This window comes from Oppia nitens, unplaced genomic scaffold (assembly GCF_028296485.1).
Source record: "Oppia nitens isolate AA-2021 unplaced genomic scaffold, nextdenovo-longstitch-racon4-pilon3 scaffold4_pilon_pilon_pilon, whole genome shotgun sequence".
Lineage (NCBI taxonomy): Eukaryota > Metazoa > Arthropoda > Arachnida > Sarcoptiformes > Oppiidae > Oppia > Oppia nitens.
In genome coordinates this window covers 8,053,346-8,066,914 of record NW_026533232.1, presented here as the reverse complement: position 1 = coordinate 8,066,914, position 13,569 = coordinate 8,053,346, and the positions used below count along the sequence as shown (strand labels likewise).

Below are 13,569 nucleotides of genomic sequence, written 5' to 3'. Positions count from 1 at the left end.
ACGGCTATTGTTGTTACCAGACTGGGTGGTCAAACGCGCAGTGCTGGCATGGTCAATGTCGCGTTGAGAATTGGTGACGATACCCGACAAGTCAGCGCTCAGGTCATTGCCGGCTCTCCCTACCCCTACATCATTGGCAAGGCTTCCGGACGCCTATTTGGATTTACCCAAAATTGGGTAACCGATCAGGTGTTTCGGACAACAGCCGAAGGGAAATCGGCCATCTGTTTGGCAACAACAGAAATCACTGGATCTGCACTCAAGCAGAAACAACTGGACTCACTCATCCAGCCGTATAGTCATGTTTTTTCAACATGCAGTACTGATATTGGCCGAGTAAGTGGTACTGCACACGCTATACGGCTACTACCAAACATAGCTCCAATAGCGTTACGGCCGTATCGTCATTCAGAGAAAGATACGGCCGAAGTTCGCAAACAAATTAGCGAACTGATGGCCAAAGGACTCATCAGGGAATCCCTTTCCCCATGGGCCGCACCTGTGACACTGGCTAACAAAAAAGATGGTAGCCGTCGTCTCTGCATTGACTATCGCCGCTTGAACGCCGTGACCATTGACGAACGCCAACCGATGCCAATTGTTCAAGACATCATCGATCGGTTGGCCACGGCTCGTCTATTTTCCGTATTAGACATGGCGTGGGGCTATTGGCATCTCCCAATAGCTCCCGAATCTGTTGAAGTGACAGCGTTTGTCACATCTGATGGCCATTATGAGTGGCTCGTCCTACCATTTGGACTAAAGAACGCTCCGTCAGCTTTTCAAAGACTGGTTCGGAACGTTCTCGGGGACCTCCTATACAAAGGAGTAATCCCATACCTCGACGATATCATTATATACGCCGAGGATGAAGAAAGACATCACCTCCTACTCCGCCGCGTACTTTCTCGCCTATCCGACGCAAACATACGTCTGCGGCGTGAGAAATGTCGATTTGGCCAAAGCGAAGTTGAATACCTTGGATTCACTATAAGCCACGGTCTTCAGCGACCATCTTTGGCAAAGACAGAAGCCGTTTCGTGCTTCCCGACGCCGACATCAGCAAAGGCCATCCAAAGGTTCATCGGATTGGCCAACTGGTATCGACGTTTCGTGCCAGATTTTAGTCGAGTAGCTGAACCACTAACGCGGCTAACCCGAAAAGATGTCGTCTTTGAATGGACGCCGACACAACAAACAGCTTTTGAAGACCTTAAAAAGGCCTTAACTTCTGAGCCGGTGGTAGCCATATACCGACCCGATCGACCGGTGCGCCTACACACCGACGCAAGTTCTATCGGTATAGGTGCCATACTTACCCAAACAGACGATGAAGGCCATCAAAGAGTTGTGGCATATTATTCACGGCGACTTAATTGTCATGAAGAGCGATACAGTGCTTCAGAAGCCGAATGTCTTGCCGTGGTTGAAGCAGTGGAACATTTCCACGTCTATGTCCACGGCAAACACATCGACATCTATAGCGACCATCACGCTCTCCAATGGCTTTTCAGTATCAAAAGTCCTTCAAGTCGCCTCTTTCGTTGGTCCGTCCGCTTATCGGTGTATGATTACACCATACATCACCGAAGCGGACGAAAAAATGAGGCTCCCGATGCCCTATCTCGCTCTCCAATAGTTATGTTTATAACTAATGAAGAGATAAAGGCAGGACAGGAAGGGATGGACACATCTGCCATCAAAAATGTCGGCACAAAGGATGGTTTACTCGTCAACCGGCATCGCGGATTAGCCAGAATACTGGTCCCAAAATCCCTTAGAAGCCGTGTTATCAGTCATTTTCATGACGAACACGGTCACTTCGGGATAGCAAAGACACAGGCTCTCGTTACTGGACATTATTGGTGGCCAACCGTTATTGACGACCTTCGTCAACACGTATTATCGTGTCATACGTGTCAAATGGCTAAAACACCTAACGCGGCGCCATTGGGTCAACTCCAACCGCCACCTACGCCTACCCAGCCAATGGACACTTGGTCTATCGATACGGTGGTTATGGGTTCGTCAGCAGCCAACACTAGCGCAAAGTATATCCAACTTTTAGTGGATAATCACTCGCGCTATGTGTGGGCTTTTGCTACTCCCAAAAACACCACCGCTACGCTGGTAAACATTTTAACCCAAATGTTCAATACAGTTGGGCGGCCAGAAAAGTTGGTTAGTGACAGAGGCACCAACTTGACAGCAAAAGCTTTTCGGCGCTTTCTCTCCGAACGTGGCGTCCGCCACATCATGGCCAGTCCGTACCATCCCCAAGCAAATGGCTTGTGCGAGAAAGCCAATGGTACCATCGTTCGAGGGTTACGGTTGGCGTTGATCGACAACCCTAAACTGCGTTGGTCAACCTTATTGACACGCGTCGTCGACACGTACAACCGGACACCTCATTCCGCTACAGGCTTTACTCCGCGATTTCTCCAATTTGGGCAGCCTGGCGACACTTCTGCTGACCAAACAGAAACGGAGATCGCTCGTGATTTGGCCGTATGCCGCTCCGACGCGCGTAAATCGGCACGGAAACGACATCACGACGCTCATCACGTCCCGTCTGACTTCAAGGACGGGGATTTGGTGGTGCGTCGACTGGCAACTCATCATCCCAGTCGGCACAAACTTTCCCCGGCAAACACTGGCCCGTACATTATACGCCGTCGGTTGGGACCAGAGACGTATCTTCTTGGACTAGCCGCGATACCTGAGTACGAGGCTACAGCCCACGCTTCCCAACTTCTTCGGTTTCACCCGAGAGTTGAAACCAATAACGCCGGGGGAGTGAGGCAGCCGCCTGATTCTGAGAATCGCGGCGCCAACAATCCTGAGTTGAATGGGTCATAAAAACCCATCTACTCAGGAATGTAGGTCAACTGACCCATACTTAAGGGCAGTGCACATTGCACTGCCCAACACTCACTTTAGATGCCACGTGTGACACACAAAAGCAGTTTTTGAAAAATAAAATAAAGTGTTTAGAAAGAAAAAAGTCTATCTCTTTCGCCGGTTTACGACCAGTGCTCCGCTCCCGTCGTCCGCACCGCTAGCCGCTGGCCGTCCGCTCGCCACGCACGCGATACGCACCACACTCGGTCCCACAATATCATATTTAATATATAAGAAATAAGATTTCACAATCAATTACATAACTTATGTTACTATGTTATCCAAATATGTTTTTAAGATAACACAAATCATTTATTGCATTAATATCCGAAACACTATAAGATTGTTAATACTGTAATATAATAAATATATTTATTTTATATTTTTAAATTACTTTTATTTTTTAATATCTTATAATTAACACAAAAAATTATTTAAATATAAATTACGAATTATATTGTTTTTTTTATTTCAATCATTAATTAAGCAATTTATTGATTCTTTATTGTATTAAATACTTATTATTTAATGAGATTCAATATTTATTGCCATAAAAACAAAATACAATGTTATTATAATAGTGTTAAATAATAACCAATAGATAAATTAAACTAAGTATTTAAATAATTGACACTTGATTTATAAAGTATTAATATTATAACCAGTTTATATTGTTATAAAGCTATGCAATTAAAGTACATGTAATTACTTTTGAATATAACATACATTATTGAATAAAACTTATTTTAATTTTTTCTTTATATTATATATTATTGATAATTAATATAATATTATATCACTCGTATTAAACTTAATAAAATTTTACCATTAAATATAACTAATACTTACAATTAAAGTTTGACCAACAAATCGATAGCATAAATGTTTGATTAGATAAAGAAATAATATATGATTTTTATTATCACAAAAATGAACTTGTTTAAAAACACTTTTTTTTGTTAAATAAATAATCATATCTGACAATCAATTGGAATAACAAGTTTTTTTAAATTAAAAAATAAATATAAAGTGTATAAAAAATTAATACTTAACAGATTTAAATAAATTTTATATAAAGATAAACTTTATAGTTTAATTATTGCTTTATATATAATTTTTTAAAAATAAATAAATTCAAGACAAATAATTGATAATTGATCGGAAAAAATTGATATATCAATTCAAATTTTATTTATATTTAATGTTTTTATACATATAACACTAATATAAATTCACATATTTAAATTTTATTTATTTTAAACACTTAAATGGTTATGGTAAGTTTATTATAAATAAATCTAATATCAAATATATTGATTAATCTTTGTAATAGTTTCACAAATTGCACACACAAATCAATTATAATTAAAACTTGTTTCATACACAATATACTGTATTTTTTAATAATTTTATTGTAATATCTATAGTAAACATAATTTTCATAGATTTACTTAAAAATCTATTTATTTATTATTATTATAATTTTATAAAAACTAAACTCTACAGTAATATAATGTCTAACAATAAAGTTTTATAAAATATATCACTCTTTTTCAGTCATACATAACATCTAATTTCTTTGTTTTTATAAAACTCTTTAAACATATATTTTTAAAATTAAAAAAAATATTTAAATAAAAATAAACATTTATTAGATAAAATTGTTTACATATACTCAAACTAAAAATTAACTATTGTTCTCTTATGTTAACAAATAATTAAATTTTTATGATAATATTAATAATTTATTAATCTTTATATAAACTCTAAACTTATAAATAACTTTATATATTTACTGCTATACAAACTTTATAGCATTATACATAATAAAACATCTGTAGTATATATTTTATATATTTGTATATATCTAACAACTAGTGATAATACAAATTAAGGGTTGATTTCAAAGTTAATAATTTAGTAGAGATTGTAATCATTGTCAAGATCTCTCTCTCTCTCTCTCTCTCTCTCTCTCTCTCTCTCTCTCTCTTTATCTTATTTTCATCACTTATTTACTGTTAATATATATAACAGGTATCTGTCATCAATGAGTTCAGCCATAATTAGCCGTTTCCTTTTTCCATGCCTCGATCAATGCCAATGTTGACTGGGTTTCACCTGATATTTATAAATGTCAATAAAAATATATAGATATAAAACATTATAAAGTGTGTTGAGTTTAATCAAATTATTTATATATATTATTATATGTAGAGTATAAGTAGTATGCTTGTAACTGGTAACATGTTATGCATATTTATAGGGAAAGGGATGTTCACATTTTATGAGTACAGTTAGATAATAAGCATCAAAACTAATAAGCGGTTCCTTACTTTGCAAAAGCATTTTCTGTAAGTTGAGGTTCTCTTTGCGCAACCTATGAATACCTGACTCCTGTTTTTTCAACAATGATCTCAATTTAACAATTTCCTGTTGCAGTCTAGCAATACATGTCCACTGGGACTGGTATGCCTCGAGACTCTTATCACGCCAACGCTCCACCTCATCGTCTATGGCTGTCATAACTTCCTGACGGTTCCATTCAGTAGTACCCGGTATCGGCGGATAGTGGCCATCGAAAGGCGGCAAATAGCACATTAGCTCCCGATGACCGTAGGCCAGTGAACGGGGCAACACTTCTCGCCCATTGTCGTCGAGTATGGACTCACGGAAGCGACTGTTGAGTATTATATCGTCAGTGAAATCGTTTTTACGGAAGAACTCAATACTGTCGACGTCGGCCTGTAATACAAGTGCATCGTATGGACCCACTTGTGAGGGACGCTTCAAACGCTACAATTAGTTATGCAAACATAGAAAGAGAGGAATGCCATTAAAAAAGAGGCAAAACATTAACGATTATTATTAAATTAAGGCTTTTTATTTAAAAAATTCACATTAATTAACATTTTAAATATTAAAGATAAATATAGCAGAGAAAAAATTAATTAATTATTATTAATATTAGCTTACTTTCAGTAGAAACCTCCCGATCCCACACCTCCTATAACGGGTGCGCACAGCTATAAACGGAATGCATACTACTTTAACACCGGGAGACCTGAAATATATATATATTGAAAAAAAATTGAAATGAAATATAGTTTATAATAAATATATTCCTTAATTATATATCAATTTTAACGGCTATGACTGGCAAACCATTAATTTTGAATATCATATGATTATCATTATTATTATTATAATTTAGAAAAACATTAAATACATGTGTATATTATTAAACATATTTTTAAACTATTAATAGTATGTAACCTTTATAATTCAAAACATGTAACGCTGGAAAATTTTGTCAAACATATATATAAATAATAAAAATATATACCCCGGGTGTTTTTTGTTTCAAAAAAGTTTTGGGTTAATATTTAATATATATATTATTGGAAAAGAATTAATAAAAATGTTTTCAATTTATTATAAACAAAATATTTATATAATTTTTTTTTGAAGGGAAACCAAAATCAGACTCTTCTTTCATTTATATGATACAAGTTTTATGTAAAAACTGTACATAACATGTCAGTCCTTTTTTAAACTGGATATTATGCCAATTAAATTATAAATATTTTATGCATTTTGATATCCAAAAATTATAATTTTAAATTTTTAGTAAATTAAATAAATAACATATTTATTAAGTGAACTTTTAGTATTATATTATATACTGTATAATATATACAATTATTTACTATTAATTTAGTGCATTTTATTAAATGCCAAAATATTTACTATTATATATTAACAAACTTTTTTCTCTACAAATTGTATTTTTAATAAGTTTATTAAAAAAAATAAAATGTAGGCATAATATATATATATTTAAAAATTAAGCAATAACCTATACTAATCTATAAAATGTTGAGATATTAATTAAGATAACAACAAAAACAAGCTAATTCAATCAAACTAAACAATGTTAATTAATGTAAAAAATGTGATATACTCCTCCTATTGATAGACTAAAAATATATACAAAAAAAAATTATTCACTGAATATATAGTAAAGATTTCAAATAATTTGATAACAAAATAGTGAAACATTTATTTTCAACCAATCTTCGTGTACCTAAACATGATTTATTTTTTTAGATAATAAAAATAGGAAAATACCAGAAAAATAACTATAGTTATTGCAAATAATAAAAATATTAAAATAAATTGGAAATAAAAATACCAAAAAATGATTTTCTATATATAAAAAATTGCATAAATTTTTCTCTCTAAACAAAAACAACTTATTAAATATTAATGGCATTAATAATTCATTTCAAGTATGAGATTGAATAACAATTTTTTATTATATTTTCTCAAACAAAATTTCGGTTGTTTTTGTACTTAAAAATTATATAACATTTTTGCAAAATTTTTATGTAAAAAATCAATCAATTTTTGTTTTTTTGTTGTTGTTTGCGATGTATTACACTATTCGTACATTTTATTCATATATTACTAATGAATTATTAGATTATAATTTAGCAGAAAAATTATATATCTTTTATGTAACGGAAAAAATGTATTAAATAATTATAAGTTATAGCCTTATGGCATATAATTTCAAAATTAACCGATAAATCAATTGATTTGATTTTAATGAAAGGCTTATATTCTGTTATAAAAAGAGCACTTTAAATAAGTTGACTTAATTTATAATTTTATATATTTTTATTATATATATTAATTTAAAAGATATGTCTTAAACAAAAATACTAATATAAAAAATATATTAAAACTAAATAATTTCAAATTATTACTAATTTATACAAAAATAAAAATTCTATTCGTTTGTGTTAAAACAAATAAATTAGATTTTGATAATTAAAAAAGCAATAAAAAGAGATATACTTTTAAAAAATGATAATTTCTTTCGTAATACAAATTATTATTTTATTATAGATAAGATTTTTTTGCATTTTCATGATTAAGAAAATTTTTATTATCATATTTAAGTTGATTTTTGTTTAAACTGATGCTAAATATAATAAAATCTTAATTTAAAAAACAACTCATAAAATTGGGCATAATTTGTGATTAAGACTTAACTATACTTCAATGGCAGAGATGATCAACAAATTAATGGCTAAATGTGTTACATAACTTGGGTTTCGCCCTAAGATCCATCATTTAATGGCTTAATACATACACTCACACAGTATAGCTTAAAATTTGTTAAAAGAGGGAAAAGGAGATAAAAAAGTGGAGATGTTTGACCAATAAATTACATAACTGTAAATACTATGCTATAATATAACTTAATACACATAAAACTATACTTTGTTAACGGGAGTCATATTCACATACCGATAGCTTTTGTAAAACGTAACGCAACCGATAAGCCTGTACTCGATGCCCAACTGTGTCGATGTAATACCGGTGCCGCCGATGTCGGCGCCATTGTTGGCAATATCGCGCATTTGATTGCGCCTCTGGACTACACCCCTGAGGAATGTTTCCATTCCTTTCACAAACTCTTCCCTTTCGTCTTCCTCTTCATTCATACTGTAAAATCAAAGAATTTTTTCAGAAATATTTTTTATTTTTCAAAAAAATTGTATTATATATTATTTATTACCAGAAAAAAATATAAAATCTTAAAAAATAATAAATTTCACAATAAATTAATTGGTTTTCATTTCATTTTTTTCTCATTACACTAAAAAGATTAATATAATTATTAATTTGCTATCAATTAATAATAATAATAATAATAATAATAATATCGATGCATTTGATATATTATATAAATATAAAATATTATACAGTATTTTTATCTAATGTTAGTTTCATACTATCATAAAATATATCATATATTAATACAAATGATCTAAAAATATTTGTTAGACTCATTATGACTGCCAATCACATACCTGTGCTCATCATAATCATCATCAAAGTCATCGTTAAATATATCGGTAATACTGCTAATAGAGTTGTTGTGCTTATTATGGATATTAATATTATTATTGTGGAGAAAGTCTTTATTTTGGGAACTCCTAGACTGCGGTCGACTCCGACTCGTATAGCGATTACAATGAATAACATTATTGTTATTATTGCTATTAATAGTATTATTATTATTATTATTATTATTGTCGCTGATATAGCCATCAGTTGTGCTTATAGGCCGTGTAGTGGTCACCAAATAGTCGTTTAGGATGTCATTTATGGAACGGTATCTATCAATATATATATATATATATAGTATAATATAAAAGTGCAAATTTTCAATTATTTTTTTCAATGCATCTTTTTTTGTTTATACCTGTAATAACTACAGTATAAATACCATAAATACAAGTAGTTATAGTACTATAATAGCATATGATAAAAATGATAAGTTATAATATAACTGTTATATTATATTAAAATTAATAGTCTAACAAAATGTTAACAGGCCATGGTTATTTTTTATATTAGCAAATGTGTTTTTATTAAAGTTGTAAAGTATAGATACTTTATATTTGAAATATTTATATAGAAATATTGCACTAAAATTTAACAATAATCCCTATATAAGGGTCAACACTGACCCTACATTTTATACTTAGATATACATGTGTTTCACGATTGCAATAATAACTAAAATTGTAATACAATTTTATATTAAAAATAAAATGATTTAATAAAAAAATACAATTAGTTTTTAATCTATTAGTGCGTCAAATGAGTAAATGCCGTAAAACTTAACTTATGTTTTATAAAGTGATAATAATTATTAATAATTTTTCTATAATATATATATTAATTTTTTGAAAAACACTATTTTAAAAATAACTTTTTATGTCTAAAGTTTTAATTACTTTTTTAAGAAGTTTTATAGAAATTATTTTAGTAAATATTGTTTGTGTAATAAATCTAGTAATCATGTAATACACACTAATATTTATTATCATTTTTTTGTTGCAATTTTCTATTTTGATAACTTATACAAACTAATTATTAAAATAATTTAATACTTAATTGTATTATTCAAATTGTATGCAATTTTATATATAAAAAATATATATTTATGTAAATATTTATTTGATATTTATTTAAATAGATAATAATTTTCAAAAGTTTTTCTATATATTTAATTATAATTATATAAATTTTAAAAAATAATAGTTTAATATAAATACTGTACATATTTTTAGTCATTAATAGACAATAAGTTAAATAGCAATTAATATCGCATTTCATTCAAACTTTGAAATCATTATATTATTAGTCATATAAAACATTTTCAACAAAAGTTATTAATCATAGAATAATTTTATATACAATAAATTGAAAACATGTTTACTATTATTATATTTTATTATTACTACTGTATTAATAATAAACCGATTAATCTATTAATTAATTTAAATCTTAATAAATAATCGAATAATTCTATTATAATTCTAATACAATAATATCGTTAATCTCTCTCTCTATTTATAGGACCTATAAATATACGAATCAAAAATGTATTGAAAATTCTATTGAATAAAAATTTGAAATTTTTTTCTATCTATGTTTTGTGTCTCTAATGCTAATACTATGATCACCAAATGCTTTAGTATTTTCATATAACTTATAATAATTAGTTATTAATTTAATTAACAACTAATATATATATACAGTATATTGTTGTTCAATAATAGTAAATATTTTATGACATTTAAAGTATCTGTCAATATATTTATTGAATCAAACATTAAAACACTTATATAGTATTGACAATAGCATTGATCATACATTTTATACTCTTTTTATAACTAAAATTATAATACAATGTTTGGTCAATAACTGAATAACTGTTTGGTCATCATATATGGTATACTGTATTGTATTTTATATGGATTTCATTGACAACTTGTAGTGTAAAGCCTTTGTGTGTAATAATCAATGCAATCGTCTGTTTGATTGTTAGCTTTGAATATCTGTCAATCATTGAACTCATTATACATTCAAATACATGGATAGCATTGATGTAACAAAAGAAACGGTAATAAGTTGTGTCAAACCGATTGTGACCATCGATTAGAGTGACCATCACTGACCCGAAACACTTAATATGATGTTCATACGGATCATCACTAACAGTGGACAAGTGGCCTACAAATGTTCACAATATAACTGTCACCAACACTTCCGCACTCGACCTCAACTTCAGCGACACTTTGATCGCCAACACGCCGTCGACGGCGGCAATCGGTTGACGGTTCAGTCATTGGCCGCCCGTTTTGCACATTTCAAGACTATCAACACATCAATGATTGGCAATATTGTCCACAAATGTCGCCAAAATGGTTGTCGCCGTCAATTTCGCACAAAACTAGAGTTGGATTTTCATCGCCGACAACACCGGATTCGACAAACAATTTTGATCGAAAAAAAGGTGACATTAAATGAAAAATATTATTCAGCCATTGCTATCAAACAGGAACCGATCGACAATCATGACAACAACAACAACAACATCGACATAAATAAACCGTTAGATTTACCGCCGTTTATAGATCTGAACAACGAGAACACTAAGTGGCCACTGGCCATTGACGATAAGTTGTCAACACCGAAACAGTACCAATCGTTAAAAAACAACAACAACGCTCTGGTCAATGGTCGCGGATATCAATCGTTTAAATTGATTAAAGATTTGGCCACAAAATGCGTGTTTCTTGGCGTCAAACAATGCGTGTGTAATATTTGCGGTCATAAGACATACGGTCCCCGAGCGTCGAGTCGTATCGCTGTCCACTTGAATGGTCGCCATTTGCGTCGGTATGTGTTTCGCTGTGATATCGACGGGTGCGACAAATCCTATTTCAATCCCAATTCATTGCGTATCCACAAAATGAATCACTTGTGCGGCTTCGGGTTTGGCAATGGCCGCAATATGGACACCGCATGTGGTAATCGCAATATTAACACCTATCGGGAGCATATTCTCATAGATGATATCAAGTTTTACCGATGCAGTTACTACAGTGATTGTCAATATACGACATCCAATCACAATACCATTAAACGACACATTCATTCGCATGTCTGTCCCTATCGGCAACAGACTGATCTCTACGGTAACAAATTGGCGCCCAATTCTATTGATATCATCGGTCAGTTTGATACTTATGGCCAAAAGATTGTAGCCGACGGTCACGAGATCTATAAATGCCGTTTCTGTGACTTTATTAGTGAACTAATTCAGGGACTCATAGCGCACATCAAATGCAGACATTTTCTAATTAACGATAAGAAACAGTCGATGAAACCGGAAGCACTCAAACTACTCAAGAGTCGTAACCAACAGAATCTGAATCTATTTTATAATAATAATAACAATAACAATGAGAAATCAAAGTTATTTATTGACAAACAGATTGATAGACAGTCTGATGAAAATGACAGTTCATATGATGGTAATAGTGTTGGCGATATCGGAAAGAAAGTAAGAGTCAAAATAGAGGATCAGTCAGAAGGAGGTGTTAGGAAATATAGCAAATGGTTGGCCTTTAAGTGCGACCACTGTTCTCAACGTTTCGATGACTTGGAAGTCATGCGAAAGCATCGCTTAACTCACAAAAGATTTTGAGACTAAAAAAAATTTCCGCTAATTATTATTAAATATTTTATTTTAATATTTACTTAAATTTCTGTTTTATCGTTGTCTTATAGAGACGAGATTTTTTTTTTGATTATTTACTTAAATTTATTACTGTTATTAAAAAATATTTATTTTTAATATTTTTTGTTTACTTTAAAACTATTTAAAAAAAAGTATCTACATAATATTTACAATTTTCAATAATTTATTAAATAGACATAAAAATGACTAAGTGTTTTTTGTATCAATAAATTAAACAAAAATAAACTTATTTTTTATATTTTTGTTTAATGTAAATATTTTATAGATGTATAACTACTGTTTACTAAGTAATAAATTTTTATAAGTTGTTTTTGCGTTTTTATTAATGTAGTTATTCAACATTTATTTCAAATGATTGTTTGAGAAAATTTTTTTTACATAACGCTATCAAACAATTGAATTTTGATAGTATTGTATAAATACTGTATATTTAGAAAAAAAATTCTCAAAACATGTCTCGTGTTTTTATTTTGTAGTATGTTTTGCAAATGCAATGCAATAATGATTTTTATATTTAAATTTTTTTCACTCAATTTACTGATTGTCTGTTTGGATAAAACACACACACAGACAGACAGACAGAGAGAGAGAGAGAGAGAGAGAGAGAGAGAGAGAGAGAGAGAGAGAGAGAGAGAGAGAGAGATAACATAGCGATGATAACTATTTGTCTTCAACTAATCAAAAAACTAAGCAAAACTTGAAATCTATATATATATATACTGTATATATATATTGCCGCACACATGGAGCTAATCTACATATGCTTATTATGTAGTATTACATTTATATTAGTTTGTTTAGTAAGAATACATTTTGAATGAATTGAAATTATGATTTAAACTAATTGACTGTATAATTGATGATAAATTTAAATTTTTTAGATAGTATTTATATATTATGCATGCTATAAACCATATAATAATTATAATATATCGCCCGTTAGTCCAAAACGAGATCCGGTAGACGATAGGACTAAGGTATCTAAAGGACAGTTAGAAAACAAAGTGGTTATCTGTCGTATGGAAGAGGGATACAAT

The 13,569-nt window shown here is 30.6% G+C and overlaps 2 protein-coding genes across 2 annotated transcripts in view; both read right to left on the bottom strand.

The window, feature by feature from the left end:
- Positions 1–4,869: 4,869 nt before the first annotated feature.
- On the bottom strand, positions 4,870–8,926 carry LOC128959656 (uncharacterized). The gene is made up of 5 exons (XM_054305658.1): positions 8,784–8,926; positions 8,218–8,415; positions 5,875–5,962; positions 5,235–5,694; positions 4,870–5,019 (listed from the first exon to the last, which is right to left on the bottom strand). The coding sequence occupies exons 2-5, from the start codon at positions 8,412–8,414 to the stop codon at positions 4,955–4,957; spliced, it is 810 nt and encodes a 269-aa protein (XP_054161633.1). The 5' UTR covers position 8,415; positions 8,784–8,926; the 3' UTR covers positions 4,870–4,954.
- The window catches only part of LOC128960385 (uncharacterized), a 33,670-nt gene continuing 28,800 nt past the window's right edge, over positions 8,700–13,569 (bottom strand). The window contains exons 5-6 of the mRNA XM_054306455.1: positions 9,013–9,092; positions 8,700–8,704 (exon numbers count right to left, since the gene is read on the bottom strand). Coding sequence (XP_054162430.1) covers positions 8,700–8,704; positions 9,013–9,092 — 85 coding nt within the window. The remainder of the gene's footprint in view (positions 8,705–9,012; positions 9,093–13,569) is intronic.

Excerpts from the sequence above, each read along its gene's own strand:
- LOC128959656 (XM_054305658.1), bottom strand. The coding sequence starts at position 8,414 with ATGAATGAAGAGGAAGACGAAAGGGAAGAGTTTGTGAAAGGAATGGAA. Across the intron at positions 5,695-5,874 it reads TCGGGAGGTTTCTACTGAAA|CGTTTGAAGCGTCCCTCACA; the intron begins GTAAGCTAATAT and ends AACTAATTGTAG. Across the intron at positions 5,020-5,234 it reads ACAGAAAATGCTTTTGCAAA|GTGAAACCCAGTCAACATTG; the intron begins GTAAGGAACCGC and ends TATAAATATCAG.